At 41.2% G+C, this 18099-nt stretch overlaps 1 protein-coding gene across 6 annotated transcripts in view; it reads right to left on the reverse strand.

Moving 5' to 3' along the window:
- Positions 1-18099, reverse strand: part of CDH8 (cadherin 8) — a 303401-nt gene that overhangs the window by 101425 nt on the left and 183877 nt on the right. For all 6 annotated transcript variants that reach the window (XR_014792854.1, XM_084860691.1, XM_084860690.1 and 3 more), the window contains one exon: positions 15496-15749. Coding sequence is in view for 5 of the 6 variants with exons in the window: in XM_084860691.1 (XP_084716817.1) it covers positions 15496-15749 (254 nt within the window). In the remaining variant the exon portion in view is untranslated. The remainder of the gene's footprint in view (positions 1-15495; positions 15750-18099) is intronic.

Genomic DNA, 18099 nt, shown 5'->3' on the forward strand with positions numbered 1-18099 from the left:
TCTAATAATTTTTTTCCAGAGAATGATACTTCTTAACGCTGTGGAGGCTCTGAGCAGATGCTGTGTGTGTGTATGTGTGTCTGTGTGTGTGTATGTCCCGTCCCTCCCCATGCTGCGGTTTGGAGCATGCAACCCATTAACTTCTATTGAAATCATTTTATATGCCTCACTTTCCTCATCTAAAAAATTCTAAGAAAAATTAAATTGCCTTTCTTGGAAGGTTAAGGTGAATCCCATTTTAAATAAAACATTGAAAATGTCCCTACAATTTTTAAAGTAGCTTTACTCAGGGCAATGTATTTTTTTCTAAAGGAAACTCTGCTAAATAATCTAAGTAATTTTTAACAACAAGAAAATAGTATTTGAATGATTTTGGTAGTGTTTGGTGTCCATGAGAAAAGAGACATAATATGGTACTTCAATTTGCTGTTTTCACCCAAAGGTAAGTGGATTCACCCAATAGAATCAAACTCAGGTACCTTTTACTTCATAGAAATCAGATTACAAACCTGTCTGTTCCTATGAGGTCCATTGTTTTAGTGTGCAGTATGTTTTATAGTTTGTTCCACACAGACCTCAGAAAAATATCACAAATGTTCATAGGTAGCATTGTGCAGCCATGGAACCCAAAAATATTTGTTTAGAGTGATTCCCAAATAAAACTGGACTCACGATAAATTCTTTAATATTTACATAATACATACTATTTTTCCCCCGAGTCCTCAAAATAATAATTTGTAACCAATAATTCTACATATAATATGATGCAAAAAATGAAATGCAGTTTTAGATACTGTGAAAAGATTAAATTTAAAGATTAATTTTAATTAATATCAATAATTCTATTTTACTTAATTTCATTTTTTTAAATTTTCTCTTTATTGTTGAAAGTATTATAGGTGTCTCTTTTTCAACCTTCTCCATTGACCCCCTCATCTACTCCCTCTCCCTTCCCAGGCCTTCCCAGCAGTACTGTCTGTCCTACTGTCTGTCCATGGGCCATGCACACATGCATATAAATTCATTGGTTAGTAATCTCTTACCGCCCACTGCCCCTTCCACCTGAAATACAGCAATCTCTTGCATGCTTCAATGTCTCTAGATCTCTTTTGTTCATCAGTTTATTTTGTTCATGAGATTCCACATATGAGATCTCGTGATGCTAGTCTTCCTCTGACTGGCTTATTTTGCTTAGTGTAATACTCTCCAGGTCCCTCTTGGTTAATTATGATGCTCAGTGATTGAATAAAACCTGCTCTCTTGGACAGATGGGTGTTCTTTCTCATTGTATACAACAATGGCAAGTGGCAAGCCCTGTAATGAGATCACACTTTGCAATGGGTCAGGGTCTACAAACTGGGAAAGGGTGAGGGGTGGTCAGAAGTGGCACCAAGAAGATGTAGCATCTGTTTTGGGAAAGAAAAAAGGAGTAGGATTTCTCCAGGTGGAATATGTAGAGATAGAAATTCACAGAGAGTTTGGGTATAATTAGAAAAGCATACTAGTAAATTAGATGTGGTGACAGCTAAGATCTGACAGATGAGTATCCTATCATTTATTTTTTCATCCTCTCTTTCCACCTCAGCTCTTCTCGCCTTCCTTCATTCACTCTTTGGGCATTGTGTTAGGTGCCAACACAAATATGGCTTTGCGGTCCTATCACTGAGTCCATTTGAGGAGAACGACAATGAAAATTAATAAGGCTTCACAAAACTTCCGGTGATGTATTAGTGATTAAAAAAAAAAAAAAGTCTGAGATGTATAACATATTCCAATAAAAAGAAACAACAAATATAATATTAAAAAAAAGAGTCTGAGTGAGAAAGCTGTTCAAGGCCCTTGAAGACCTTAACAAAGGAGAGGTGGTTGAAGTTCAACATTCAACTGGGGAAGGGCGCTAAGAAATACAGCATGAAGGACTTTTAGCACTGTGCTGAGGAATGTAGCTCTTCCACTTATAGGAAGTGGAGAGCCACTTGAGGAAAACAGAGCAGGAAAGTGATATGATCCGAACCACAGCTGAATGCCACAGAACTTCCCGCCCTACAGAAAGATGCTCTGTGCTGATCAGTATGGTAACTGTTAGCTACATGTGGCTATTTTGCCCTTAAAAGCTGCTATCTTAAAGAAACTGAAATTTTTATTTTAGCTGATTTAAATTAATTTGCTTCCCATTCAAAGAGCCCAAATGTGGCCAGTGGCTACTGTATTAGATGGCACAGATCTAAACTGAGTTAGAGATGGCTTTGGCAGCTGTGTGTGTTAAAGGGTAGGAGACATAAGAATGGGGCTACTGTAACTTAGAAACCAAACAAAACAGGACACCAGGTGATGTGGATATGGGAGGGAAAGGAGATGGAGGAATCTTGGAGCATAACCCTGGAACAAGACCTTTTATTAACCTATATTGCTTTCAAATAAACACATTTCCTCTCTTTTCTCTCCTTAAAGCCATTTGTGTTAATAATTTAATAAAATATAATACCAAACTGGTCACATAAAACAGTGCAAACAAATATTTTTTCCAGGAATACATGGCATCTGGAACTTGCAGTAGCTAAGTGACCTTTAGCTCTGTGTATGCTTTCCTATATAGGAGATTAAAAGTTGTGAGGATAAAGTCTTTTATACTGAAGATCCCATGGTGACCTTGATCCTCACTGTCCACCTAGGATCACAGGAATCCCAACTAATTCCCATAAACCCATGGTGACCTAAGGATGTCAGAAGAAATCTAGGATGAAGAGAATCCTTTAAGTCCCTAAACATCTTTATGGAACTGTCAATCATGTAGATGATGACTTCCATTTACACCCCACCATTATATAGTAGTCTGGACCATAAGACCACATCCGGAACTGAGATTTAGGAATATACTTAATGTATTTACTGTAACCTTCCTAAGTTTCAGCCTCTCTGCTAAGCCTTGAGTAGCCCAGATAAACTGTCCTGACTCTCAATGTCTGTGGTTATAAAATTAGGAACATATGCATATTTCAGTCACAAAGTCCATGAAATAAGTGTAAAATCCTGACCACGAAATCTAAAACAGAATGAACTCTTACTAAATGCTGGCGAGCTATGAGGGTAGTGCTATTTATTTATATGTTTTCTAATTTTGGTCTAAATAATTTACTGTAGATGAAAAAAAAAGTGTATATGAAAAGCATGCACACCCAAGGAATAAAAAGGATTGCATACGTATATTAAAGCAGGGTTTTTGATGATGTCATAAAGTTATATATAATTTGACATTTTAATTGGATACTTAGGCTCATTTAGTACACACTAAAGACATAGAGTAACTGCTAGGAATTAATAGGTGAACAAGATCTGGCCTATTAAGTCTTTAGGGCTGGAGATACACTTATATTAAAATACAAAAATAATTTGTTTACCTGTCTAATATGCAATAGGATGGACATAAGCACACCATGCCAATGTGCAAGCAAATGTAATTTTTTTTCCAAGGAGACAAAAGCATTTTATTCCAAAAACATTCATAGCTGAACACAATGCCTGCTCACATAGGGTCTAACCTAGTCATGTACATTTAAGCGAGTGTATAGCCCGATAGTATGCACTTGGTATTTAATAAAGGTGAGCCAGGCATGCTTCCTCTTTTGCCAATAAACAGAACCCCCACCTTCACGTGCTGGGCCCTGCTCCCTCCCCAAACCTGTTCAGTCCAGTTCCAGACCTTTATCTTTGGAAGGAGATTTGGATCTTTTGCTGTCCTTCGCACCATTAAATATGTCTTCCATAACTTCGGTCCTTCTCAAGGACGTTTATAAATCTTATTCTCATTTACTGGGAAGCTACATACCCTAGCAGACATCCCAGGCTTGATTTGTGTCCTGAGACCCATCTGAAAGGCATTTCAACCGGCCCAGTTCCACCCCCACCCCCCAAACCCCAGCAAATGGACTTGAAGCTGAGAGGACCAGGCTAGTAAACATGTGATAGATGGATGGAAATGGCATTTCTCCATATTTTTAACAAGCTCTCTTCTTAAAATATGCAATATTATGTTTGCCTTTATAACAGGAAGTCAAATCTGATCGTCCTTTATCAAAAGCAAGGTTGTATAATACAGCCTGTCAAGCCAGAGTGTAGAAATGGAAGGGAAAAGAAAGGGTTGGCCAGAATGACTCCCATAAATATTTGAACATCTGATAAGGATGTCAATCTCCCTTTGTTGAGATGCAAAAGAGGGGATTTATGTTGCTTTGTGAGTCTAATAATGTTAGATAACACAGCTCAGCCTATGCTAGCATCTTTGTTTCTCTCAGAATACAAACACTGTTAAGTTTTCCTTTAGGGAAGAGTGCAGAGACTTCACCAAGTCAATGCAAAAACAACACACACACACAAACACCAAACTTTTCAAAACCAGATCAGTACTTTTCAAAAATAGTTTCTTTCTCAAGATTCTCAGGCTATGTTTGCCTCCCTAAATTACTTATTTTTAAATGTTTTATTAATCCATGTAGTTTGATAGTCTTTTTATTTTTATTTTTAGATTTCAGAGAGAAAGGGAGAGTGAGAGATAGAAACATCAATGAAGATAGAGAATCATTGATCTGCTGCCTCCTGCACACCCCCTACCTGGGATCGAGCCCGCAACCCAGGTAAGTACCCTTGACCAGAATCAAACTAGGACCCTTCATCCCACAGGCTGATGCTCTGTCTTCTGAACCAAACCAGCTAGGGCCAGTTTGATAGTCTATGATCATTACTAGCCAGGTCTGCCATGCTGCACAAATACATTTCAGCTAAATCAATTAGCCACTCCAGCATCTGCCTCACCAATTGTAGGATAGATATGTGTACAGGAAGACACCCACGTGTGGTGGTAACATGTGGACCTGGGAGCTGGATGGCTAGCAGTGTGAATTCAGTCAGATTCCCTGGCACAGAGGGTCAGTGTGCTTAGCCATGATAGACAGGAAATCAGCTGTGCAGACAGCTCTCCCCGCAAAGAGGATGTCAGAGTCGTGCGAGCAGTCAGCAGACAGCCTCCAGCTATCTCTCCCTGGAATCGCCTCATTTACAGAGAGCGTCCTCTCCAGGGGGACTCTGAAACTTATGCAAGCATACAAATAAAGGCCCTATAGTTTGGGCACGATGCAGGACCCACTGATCATCGATATTCACTCCAGAGAGACACACTGGGCCGGGCCAAGGTGTGGCTGAGGCTGCATTTCGATTGGACGTCTGGCCCTGCCCATCCGGCTTCTGTCCCCCTCCAGTCACAGGTGCTGATTCTTGACAAACACCTTGTATTTCAGACACCACTCATCTCTGGGGAAAACCACCTGTAGCACCCCGCTGTTTAACTGGAATAGAATCCTCTGTGTGATTCACGAAGTCAATGTAATAATATGTGAAATGAGATCAAGGTGAAGGGCACGGTACTACAGCAGCACATACACACGAGTAAAGACCCGCAGACTGTCTCTGGTACCCTTCATTAAGTAACTCCTCCCGATGAGAGACCGGCAGGGGAGTTTGCTGAACGTCCTCCAGCAAGTCTATGCCAAGTGGGATTCTAGGTCAGAGAGAGGAAGGCTGTGGGACTCGCCCACACACTGAGATGCTGAGACCAGAGTTTGGCTGAGGCAGTCACCAGCCTCCACTCTAGGACACCTGTGCTGTGTCATCCCTGAGGTCTAGAAACACAGTAATTCCTCGCTCCCTGTGGGTGGTTATGGGGATTTCCCCAAAGCTACACACTAACTAAGCACAGGGTTTTCTGGCAACACTCAACACACCTGTCACGGGCCCCAGGAGGACGAAGGTCTCAAGGCGCTAAGGTGAGAGTGGGGAAGATCAGGACACAGCACCTACAGCAGAATTCTAATACTAAGAACTGCTTTGATGGTAACAGGTTTAAATATATATATATTTAAGGTCTGGGCCCCAGGATGGAGATCTGGGAATTGGAAGGTGGTCTGGGTCCTGGGATGGAGGTCTGGGTCCTGGATAGAGGACTAGATTCTGGGCTGGAAGTCTGGGCCCTGGAAAAGATGCATAGGTGATGACACATATTCAAATCAGAATCATGATATCTGCAATGCTCAATGCATTAGAATCTGGAACACAGACCAGTTCAGGAGCCTGAGTGATCCTCCTTCTATCCTATACTTCAGATGCTCTGCACAATGGCACGCAATCAGTGCTTAACCGTGCTGCTTACATTCTCTTCTTATTTAAAAAAAATATATTGATCTTTCACAGAGAGGAAGGGAGAGGGATAGAGAGTTAGAAACATCAATCAGCCACCTTCTGCACACTCCCTACTGGGGATGTGCCCAAAACCAAAGTACATGCCCTTGACTGGAATCGAACCTGGGACCCTTGAGTCCACAGGCTGATGCTCTATCCACTGAGCCAAACCAGTTAGGGCCATTCTCTTCTTCTTAAAGAGCACCTGCACCTTCTTGGGGAGGTCCTACTGCAAAGAAACTTGAGTTTCAATGGATCTGGCCACGCGTGTCTGCAGTCCCTGTAAAGTTCCTTAGAATGCAGATAGGGAGATGCTCCTCTTGGAGAGAGGCAGCGTGTATCCATTTTTCAAATTTAACAGGCATAAATGCACTTTTATATTATAACAAATGTTTTGCCAAACATTGCTTCACAGCCTCTATATGGAAAATTTATAGGGAGATACAATTTTGAGCCGGCTGCAAGTGAAGAAGCTATTTAGAGCCACATGTAATGAAATAAACCCCTTAGTTATGAATCAGTTATTATATTTCACTGAACTCCAACTGTTTCTTTCTCCCTGGTTAATTTCATTCGAGCCTTTGTTATTATGCCTAAAGAAACCATTTTAACATTTTCTCGCATGCACTTTGAGTATCAAAAATTCCATCTACAAGTTTTCAGCTTTTTGCCTCTAATTGCTCGACTGGTTGCTCTAACTGCTTTAATAAATAATATTATTTGAGTTCTGCTGGTCCCAGAATTCAAAGGTCCCTGCATCACACATTATTATTCCTCTGAGGAGAAAAAGGAGACTTTTTCTACCCAAAACACTTCTTTTTAGTGAGAAAGGAATTAAAAAAAAAAAAAAAAAGGGCGGAAGGATTATAAACACGAAGCCCATCCTCCAAATGAATACTAGGTCCTCTATATATTTTTCACTTTAAGATAATTGGATAGCTATACTTGCTTTCATTGAAATTCATTAAGAAACTATGCCTGGCTGATGTGGTTCAGTGGTTAAGCATTGACCTATGAACCAGGAGGTCATGGTTTAATTCTGGTTGGGGCACATGCTAGGTTGTGGGCTCCATCCCCACAAATGGACATGCAGGAGGCAGCCCATCAATGATTCTCTCTCATCATTGACATTTCTCTCTCTATCAATAAACATATTAAAAAAACAAAACAAAACAAAAACCTAGGAAATCTCTTCCTCCATTTGACCCTAAAGCTCTAGAATCTAGTTTTAGTCATCATTTTCAGATGGCATGGATTAAAGGCTAGATTGATAAAATGAGAAGGGCTTGGGCTTCCCATAGCTATTCAGCCAGCCTCCTTGGTAGAGAATAAGGTCCCTGAGAGCAGAGGCTCTGTCTTTATAGAAATCTCCTGGGGAAATGTGGGCTCTACTGATACTACTTACATAACTAAATAAAAGAATTAAAATTATATATATGTACCCATATATAGTGAATAAATAAAGAGACAGATATGTGACTAAGTGGATAAATAAATAAATAACTTAGTTAATTAATTAATGGTAGTTGAACTAACTAGCAGGTATAGAGTTTTTCAAAAACAATTACTGGGAAGAGTTGGTAATTCTGAATCAGGAGCCAAACTTTTATGTGGCTAACGGTGTGCAGGAACTACATGACCAACTTTTAATTGTCTTAAACAGGCTTGCTCCTCGTATTCAACCCTTCTACATTGTTGGTGGGAGTGCAAAGTGGTATAAAAGAAGATCAGAAAGTTCTAAAAAAAAATAATAGAACTCACATACGATCCAGAAATCCTAACCAATTTTATCCAAAACAATTCAAGTTGAGATCCTGAAGAGATATTAGAGTTCCCAGGCTAATGACAGCATTATTTCCAAAAGCCAAGATGCATGAACAATCTAAATGCCCATCAACATGAATGGATGAAGAATATGTTATTATTCAGCCTTAGAAAAAGAAAATTCTATAGTATGTGACAACAGAGATGAACCTGGAGGATATTGTGCTAAGTAAAAGAAGCCAGTCACAAAAAGAGAAATCCTAATTTCGTGCACTTGGTGGGGGAGAAGGAGGTCAATCAGCCCAACCTGTGCCCTCTGGCAGTCGGGCATCTCCCTCACAATCTGGGATCCCTCGCTCCTTACACTCGGTCCGCTGGTCCTTAGCCCTGTTGCGGAGGCAGGAGAGGCTCCTGCCACTACCCCTGCACTTGCCAGTTGTGATCCGGCTGCTGGCTGAGCGGCAGGTCCCGCCCCCCCCTCCCCCCCCCCCGTGGGAGTGCACTACCACCAGGGAGCAGCTTCTGCATTGATCATCTGTCTCTGGTGGTCAGTATGCATCATAGCAACCAGCTGTTCCAGTCATTCTGCCATAATGTTCTCTTAGGCTTTTATTATATAGATAGAATAGCAGATGCCAGGAGCAGGGGGAGGGCAGAATGGGCAGTTGCTATTCTGTGGTTATGAAGTTTCAGTTATGTAAGGTGAGTCTACTCTGGAGCTGTGCCATGCACCACTGTGTCTGTGGCTAACCATACTGTGTTGTGTACTGAACATGATATTGACCCTCTCAACTGATTTCTAAGTGTTCTCATCACACAAAGAAAACAACGAGGTCCTTACCAAAACTGGGAGGGATTGTAAAATGGAGAGAGTCGATCAATACACCATCAGTCCTCCCAATGAATGCCAGGTTCTCCACAGTGTAAAATACTTCCACAGTGGCATCATTCTTTAGCAGGCTTGAAGGAGTGTTTTCAGGAAAAGAGGTCATTAACGGCAAGCCTGGTGACTGAGGTAAACTATTAAAAGGCCATAATGTAGGTGGGGGTGGGGGGGCGGGGAAGCAGCGCTCTTGTGCTAAGTGGGCACTTCAATTCAAGAGAGGAATTAGGACAACAGAGCGCTGTGGCCACCACGATCATGTGTCCGCCTACGCCGCCTGCCGAATGGCCATCCTCCCCACTTTTAATTTAAGCAGCTCACAGAGACACTCAAGGTGAATGCTCTGAGAGAAATACAAAGCAAGTATCTGCAGAACAGTCTCATGCCAGCTCAACGCCATGGTAACACCAAATACACACTTGAAAGGAAAAAAAATGAGCCATAGCAGGTTTGTAGGAAAGAGTTGACTTAGAGTCAATGCCTACACTGTGCTAGCAGGTTTACTTCCAATATAAACAATCTGATGCATATAAGACTGTTTCTGAGTGTCTGTTACAAAGTATGGGCTCAGTAAACAGCAGCTGCCATCATCCTACATCTCATGCATCCTGCATCTACATCATCCATAGCCAGGACCCAGGAAGACATGCACAGACATAGTGGTTTCAATGGTAAAGGGATTTGGTTCTGAACCCTAGTCTCACACCCTCTGCTTTAGCACCACACACAGGAAGTGTATCCTTCTAGGCTTCCTCATTCATTAAATTGGAATCATATCATAACATATGTTCTTTTGTAAGAAATAATCCTATATAATAAAAGGCTAATAAGCAAATGAACTGAATGGTGGAACGACCAGTCGCTATGATGTGCACTGACCACAAGGGGGCAGACACTTAATGCAGGAGCTGCCCCCTGGTGGTCAGTGCACTCCCATAGGGGGAGTGCCACTCAACCAGAAGCTGGGCTCACAGCTGGCATGCACAGCAGCAGTGGCAGGAGCCTCTCCCACTTCTGCTATAGTGCTAAGGATGTCCCACTGATAGCTTAGGCCCACTCCTTGTGAGGAGAAGGCCTAAGTTGTCAGTTGGACATCCCCTGAGGGCTTCTGGACTATATAAGGTGCAGACTGAGATGAGGGGACCCCCGAGTACATGAATTTCATGCACCAGGCCTCTAGTATATAATACATATGTCTGATGCATTAAATAACAATAACATTGTTTTTTTCTTTTACTTTCCTATTCACGATGCAGTTCATAGTCAAGAATAACAAACCTATACTGAGGGGCCAGAAGGATGAGCAAAGAACATTCCACTTACACACTGATTCATTCCTCAGACCTGGTATACTTTCCTTCTTTCTAGCAATGCAGCCTGGATTGAATGAGGCCATTTAGAGAATGAATAATTTATTCTTTCAATTATAAGTGGTTCCTGGGAAGCCATCCCAACATGCAGAGATATGGTTGGAGTCACAGAGGTCGCAGGGAATGGGAGTGCAGCATAGGAACTGAAGTCAGGCACTGTGTTGTCAGAAAAACACAGCTATGCATCACAGGAATGCATTGACACTAGGCTCTTGAGTCTTTTTTGTTTTTGCTGTTAAATTAATCTTCATCCAAGGACATTTTTCCCATTGATTTTTAGAGAGAGTGGAAGGGAGGGAGGGAGGGAAGAAGAGGGAGAGAGAGAGAGAGAAAGATAGAGAGAGAGATGGATGTGAGAGAGATGTGTCAATTGGTTGCCTCCCACATGGGATCAGACTGGGGCCAGAGATCAAGCCTGCAACCAAGGTACATGTCCTTGACTGAAACTAAACCCAGGACCCTTCAGTTCTCTTGCCAACAATCTAGCTACTGACCAGCTAGGGCAGTGGTCGACAAACCGAGGTTCGCTAACCACATACGGCACTTTGGCCCCTTGAGTGTGGCTCTTCCACAAAATATCACTTGTGGGCGCACACGTACAGTGCTATTGAAACTTCGTGGCCCATGCGCAGAAGTCGGTTTTCTGCCTGGGCGAGTCTATTTTGAAGAAGTTTAAGTTTAAAAAATTTGGCTCTCAAGAGAAATTTCAATCGTTGTACTGTTGATATTTGGCTCTGTTGACTAATGAGTTTGCAGACCACTCAACTAGGGCAAATGGATATTTTTATCCTCAGTTTCTGCGTCTGTTAAATGAGGATAATGAGCATATATGTCATTTCACAGAGGTATTAGGGAATAAAATGAGTATATTTAGCATCTCCCGGCCACATATTAATAAGCACTCACTAGTGATAATATTCACAGCAGTAGCAGGGGAAAATGAGATTAAATGAGGTTAGACTATTTAGCCTAGAACTATCAAAAAAACAACAGGTCATTCTGTGTCCATTAAGCAACCTTTAGTAGAAGAATCTTTGCTGAAATAAATACTAGGTTTTTCAATCTGCATTTACCATATGACATCGATGGTGTCTTTATTAACTGGTAATACTAATTGCTACAATCTATTTTATTGAATGGCTTCACTTAATTATCTCAGTTACCCTGTGAGGAAGATGATATTATTCCAATACACAGGTGAGGAAACTGAGTCTCAGAGAATTCCAGAGACCAGCTGACCAACAGGGAAGAATCAGTGATAGGATTTAAACCTCAGTCTCAGTTCAAGTGAGGTAATCTTTCAAATTGTTTACAGAACTTCATGCTCTATTACTGGGAAGCATCTGGTATTGAAGAAAGTAGCAAATGTTTAATTAATTTTCCTAGCAGGGAGATGGGAAGACCATGGATTTGCCTATAATTACCTGGAAGGAAGTATACGAACATAGACATAGACATAGACATAGATACAGATATAAATATAGATGATGTAGATGTAGGTATCAATATAGATATAGGTAGAGATATAGATGTAGACATAGATAAATAGAGATAGGTGTATATATATATATGTATATATATATATGGATATAGATATAGATATAGATATAGATATAAAGAGAGAGAGATAGGTAGATATAGATATAGACAGATAGATATAGAGATTGGTAGATACAGATAGAGAGGTATATATAGATAGAGATAGGTAGATATAGAGGTAGGTAGAATAGCTATAGATATAGATGATATATATATACATAAATAAATGTAGATATATAGATGTGGATATAGCTCTAGATAGATATAGGTACATATAGGTATATATATGTATGTGTGTACGTGTGTGTGTGTGTATACTTATATGTATAGGTTTAAGTATAAAAATTTCAAAATACATAATATTTCCTGCTTGACAATGTGCTTGAAAAAGTTATTTAGTCTTTGGACATAGAGTCAACCAACCAATAAATGACCGCATGTTTTAACACAGCAGATGACACAATAAATGCCTATTTCCTGCCAGATGGCCACGTAAACGTTCCCCCAAAAGATGCATACGTTCTTGTCAGTATATAAAACGCAACAGTCCTAAAGAGGCAGCAGTGCTTTGCTCTTTATTTCTCAGTAATTCCCCGAATACCCACGTCCTCTAGTTCTGTTTTAAAAGGTTACATGGCTCTGAATCTGTCTGCTAGGCTCATAAGGAGCTATGCAGTGCCCTGGCTCACCAGGAAATTTAATTTTCTACTCAAATCCACTGATTGTGCATTAGGGGAAAAAAAAAAAAAAAAAAAAAAAAAAGCTTCTCTCTAGGACTTGGATGGTGGGGGTTGGGGTGCAACTACCAAAATGCAGACCAGATGCTGAAAAATGCCCTTGGTGATTCCATGTCCAATCAGACCTGTGTGAGGCTCACCTTGGGAAGAACACATCCCAGCCCTGTTGGAGATGCTCAGACACAGCATCCGCCCCTTCTTGGGGAAGGACCATAGATGTCAAGAAACCAGCACCTGCCTAACATCTATCAGAAGTATAGATCCATCGTGTCATAAAATGGTACTTTATCTGTTCATCTCTTCCGGGTAATATCATCCCAAATTCCCTTTGATTTGTCCCAAAACAAAATACTCTCAAGTTGGGCAGTTGTTACTAAGCAGGTTCACGCCTTCTCTATGCCCGTCATTCATACCAGTGACGATAATAAAAATAACAGCGAAATCCAACCCATGTGTCTCAGTGGCTGAGTGTCTACCTGTGAACCAGAAGGCCACGGTTTGATTCCCAGTCAGGGCACACACCTGGGTTGTGGGCTCCATCCCCAGTGTGGGGGCATGCAGGAGGCAGCTGATCAATGATTCTCTCTCATCAATGATTCTATCTCTCTTGCCCCTCCCCCTTCTTCTCTGAAATCAATAAAATTATATTTAAAAAAATAACTATCAACTACAACGATAATTATCCCTCAATTTCCTGTGAACTGAAATTGTTACCAGTGACTGGCCATTTGAACATCAGTAAAGGGATAGGTTATAAAATGTGCAAAAATTGGTGGGGTGACAGTGAACCTGGATTTGTACCCAGATCTGCCAATTGGAGCTAACTGTCACTATGGTATGAAATGTCCCTCCAACCCCATCGCTAGCTGATTAAGACCATGCCTCCGCGCAGGAAGTCAGTTCCTGCTGGGACCAAGGATTTCATGTTTGGAGTTGATTGCCCTGATATTTGAACTCCTCATGTCCCCAAGGGCCCTTGGCTTGGCATACTCCAGAGCCCCCTGTGTGTTCCCTCTAACAAGAGCAGAAATCTTGTCAAATCAAGTGCCAAACAGGCCCCATGACAGGCCTCTCAGTTGGACCAATCTTGCTTATTTCCTTCACATGCTGTCACTTACACTTGGAGATGTGCAGACACTGACCATTGCCCCTTTCTCTGTCATATTTTCTTTTTCTTTTCTTTTTTTTCCAGAGGAAATGAAGTGACATGAAAATGGGAAAGATTCATTCATTCAAAAAAAAAAATCCTAATTTATAACAGGATTTATATATATATTGATTTCAGAGAGGAAGGGGGAGGGGCGAGAGAGATAGAAACATCAATGATGAGAGAGAATCATTGCATTGGTCGGCTGCCTCCTGCACACCCCCAAATGGGGGTCGTGTCCTTGAGTGGAATCAAACCCATGTCCCTTCACTCGCAGGCCAATGCTCTATTCACCAAGCAAACTATTATAGCTAGGGCTATCACAGGATCTCAAGATGAAGTCATTTCAGGACTTGGTCAGAAAATGGATATCCATAGTAATGTATTTTTTGGATACCTCCTGCTGCTGTATTCAACCCTTGGCCCTTTGAAAGATGTAAGTCTCTTAGCTAAATGCAGGCCATTCTGTATGTCTATAGCTGAATGGACAACTGAACTGACCATTCCTCAAATCCCCAGGTGAAGTTTAACCTTCTTAGAATTTGGGCTCTTTTGAAGAAAACATTGGGTGTTTTTTTTGTATCCTTATGGGATACACTCTATATTATCCTGAATTTAGAAATGGTTTGCGTTAAAAATATCTTTTCTGGATCAAAAAAAAAAAATTATTTTGTGCCCAAACTCAAATTATTTGGGGCACTGACTGGCTATTTTGCTGGGTTGCCCTTCCAACCTTATCATGTCAGCACTCTTGTGAGGGATGAGGATGTAATAAATAAATTAACTCATTTGTCTAGAGTTTCTCTGAATAAAGAAATTAGAAGGACATGAATGCCCGTAACCCAAGGGAACACGTTGGGTGTGAGCTGACTTACAGAATAACTGGACAATTCTCTAGAACTGTATTCCTCCATTAAGTTTCCTGTCTCTTTTTACAGCAAACATTTCTAAGACGATATTTGAAATCCACTCTCAAACACATCATTAGCCAACACTTCACCCTTGGAGACCAGTGTACAAGTTATAGATTTGCAGTGTGCTATTGGGGAAAAAATGCTATTTAGCTTGAGCATTGTACTGTCATTGGGGTGACTGGCCAAAGAGAAAAGTTGTGCACAGTTCAATAGAAAAAAATAGGTTTGAGTCTCATTTCAGAAAAAAAGGCAGAAAAACTTTAATAAAGGATCGGTTCTCATCTCAGGAAATAATTCTGAGCAGGGAAAGTATAAACAAAAGGTATTTTTGAAATGGCAGAGAAAGATTTTATCTAAGAGTCTCCAGTCCAGATATGCTGACCAACCAGAAATGCTCAGATAATTGCAAAGCCAAACGCCAGATACAGAAATAAAAGAGGGGTCTCTTAATATGTTGAGACAGTGGTCTCATGCCTCTAAATTCTCATATATAATTTACTGTAACTGTCAATGGAGAGAGAAGAAAATCCAGCAATGCTAGAAAAAAAAAGGAAATGTATAAACAAGCAAAAACAAAATAATATAAAAGATCCACCCAAATGCATCCGAAAACGGATGCAATTTTGCATTCTCACTGAGCTCTCTGCACGTGGGAAGAGCTGTGTTCACCCTGATTTCACCCTGATATCCTTGACTTTAGGCATTGTAGGTAGCTCTGGGTTGATGTGTGTGCATGTGTGTACACATGTATGCATGCACCCATGTTCACATGCATATGCACACACAATAGGCATTGACCAAAATTCTTTGATCACGTGAGGTTAGTCCCTAAGGCAACCATGTAGGATGCACATGTCATTGCATCTTATACGGATGTGCTTGTCATCTGAGATAGCCAGGAAAAGACATGTACCTGATAGGGCTGGCAGTGATATCAGGGTCCCGCGCAGTCACTTGCCCAATCACGGAGTTCAGGGCGGCGTTTTCATGAACTTCGAGGAGATAGGTGGGTGAAGAGAAGACAGGAGGCTCATCAGCATCCTCCACGACAATTTTGACCGTGGCCGTGTCTTTGAAGGGCCCCCGGCCACTGAACCGCGGGTCCACGTGGACATTGGCGGCCTCCACCTTCAGCGTATAGGATTTTTTGGTCTCAAAGTCCAGAGGCTGTTAAGAAATGACAAAGACGAATGTGGCTCACTAATGACCACAGCAGCAAGAACAAATGAGTATAATGCTGATGGATGATCACTATGTGCACGGAAGCCCATGTGTGAGGCGTAATGGGATCCCTCTCCGTTCCCCCAGATCCAACCTGTAAATTGTGCGGGCATTTATGGATGTCTGTGTATTATCCAAGCTCGGTGGAAACCTAGCCTCCTATTGTTGCGTTTTTGTTTTGCTCATTTCACTTGGAAATGCACAGAATAGTCACAGTCATGAATTGTGCCATCAAAATTTCACTTCGGCGTCCTAATAAAATTTTACTAGGGATACCACGACCTGCATACCAATCAGCCGAGTTAATTGAGCCTCTGCTGGGAGGAGATAAGGTGGCATCAAAAACTATCTCGATCTGGGAAGAATATTTTAGCATTTCTGCAACAGCATGTGAAATGTGAAGTACGAGGAATAATCATTGTTTAGGGCGAGGAGACATTATAAAGCATAATTTAGCACTAATCTCAACAAAGAGCGCTTTCTTATTTCACTTGCAAAGCATTGCCACTTGACTGATCATGGGGCTAAAAATGAGATTTATCATTTATTTTTTATTTTTTAAAATATGTTTTTATTGGTTTCAGAGAGGAAAGGAGAGGGGGAGAGAGAGAGATAGAAACATCAATGAGATGAGAAAGAATCATTGATTGGCTGCCTTCTGCACTCCCCCCCCACTGCCATTTCCAACTGGGGGATCGAGCCCACAACCAGGGCACACCCTGACTGGAATCAAACTGTCACCTCAACCCAAACATGATCGGGAATTGAACCATGACCTCTTGGTTCAGAGGTCAACGCTCAACCACTGAGCCATGCAGGCCTGCAAGGTTTACTTTTTTGGGGGGTATTCTTAGAGACCTATGATGAGTCCTGTGCTATGAAGCAAGTGGGCGTGTAAAGAAATATATATGCAGACACATATGTATTTGTGTTTATATTTAGAAGATGGAAAGATGAGTAGCTATAGCTCCCTAGGTCTCAACCAAGCACTAAAAGCAAATTGAAATGACCTCATTGCACCATTACTGACAATAGTTTTGACATATTAATAACTCATTCCTTAAAAGTCCCAGAGACTGTGGTTAATGACCTAGGTAAATATAGCTGGGTGAAAGAACATAATCCCCTTAAATAATCGGAGGGCATCTGCTTGGCAACCCTATGGTCCAATTCCCGGCAACGCAGAACACTTCAGACTTCAAGAAAGTACATCTGTCAAGGTTCAAAGACACAATTTAGGTTTCTTTGCAATTTCCTCTGAGAAACAGAACTTTCAATCTGCAATGCAGATTTAAAAAAAAAAAAAAAGAAGAAGAAGAAGAAGAAGACGAAGAAGAAGAAGAAGAAGAAGCAGCAGCAGCTGCGGAAACCGGTTTGGCTCAGTGGTAGAGCATCGGTCTGGTCTGCGGACTGGGGGTTCCTGGGTTTGATTCTGGTCCAGGGCATGTACATTGGTTGCGAGCACATCCCCGGTAAGCGGTATGCAGGAGGCAGCTGGTCGATGGTTCTCTCTCATCGATGTTTCTAGCGCTCTCTCTCTCTCTCTCTCTCTCTCTCTCTCTCTCTCTCTCTCTCTCTCTCTCCCTCCTTTCCTCCCTCCCTTCCTCTCTGTAAAAAATCAATAAAAAATATATTTTAAAAAAAGAGAGAAAAAAAAAGAGAAGAAGCTGAGGGAAGGTAGGGGAGGGTGGGGGTAATGGGGAGAGATCAACCAAAGGACTTGTATGCATGCATATAAGCCTAACCAATAGACAGACAACAGGGGGTAAGGACATAAATGGGGGGGTTGGGAGCATAATGGGGGAATAAGGACACATGTAATACCTCAATTAATAAAGAAATTTTAAAAAAAAGCTGGAACTCAAGCCAGCATTCATGAACTCTTTCACAACTCCTGTATAAGTTTAGATATCATTTCAAATTTTGTATTGATTTTTATAGTTGAATTCAGATCTAATGGGACTTGACTTTTTCTGAAATATTTTCTAGGAAACTTCCCTGTCTATTCTAAAATGACTAGGTGCATGTACCTGTGAGTAGAGGACTCAACATCAGCATTTTGCGAACCATCCCTACTGTAACGCATTTGCAATTTCAAGTTCTTCAGAAACACTGATAAGAGTGACAGATTGTGTTCAGTTTAATTCTTAGCTTAATAGAGTGACAGTGTCCCCCCAAATCCTAATGTCCTTAGGGTTTTATCCGACAAAAAAGAGGTCCCATGAATGGTGAAAATATGACCCCCTCCACAATGTTCTCTAGAGAAAAATACATGTGTTTTCTTGGTGTTAAAATG

The sequence above is a fragment of the Pipistrellus hanaki genome (assembly GCF_964339955.1).
Source record: "Pipistrellus hanaki genome assembly, chromosome: 15".
Classification (NCBI taxonomy): Eukaryota; Metazoa; Chordata; class Mammalia; order Chiroptera; family Vespertilionidae; genus Pipistrellus; species Pipistrellus hanaki.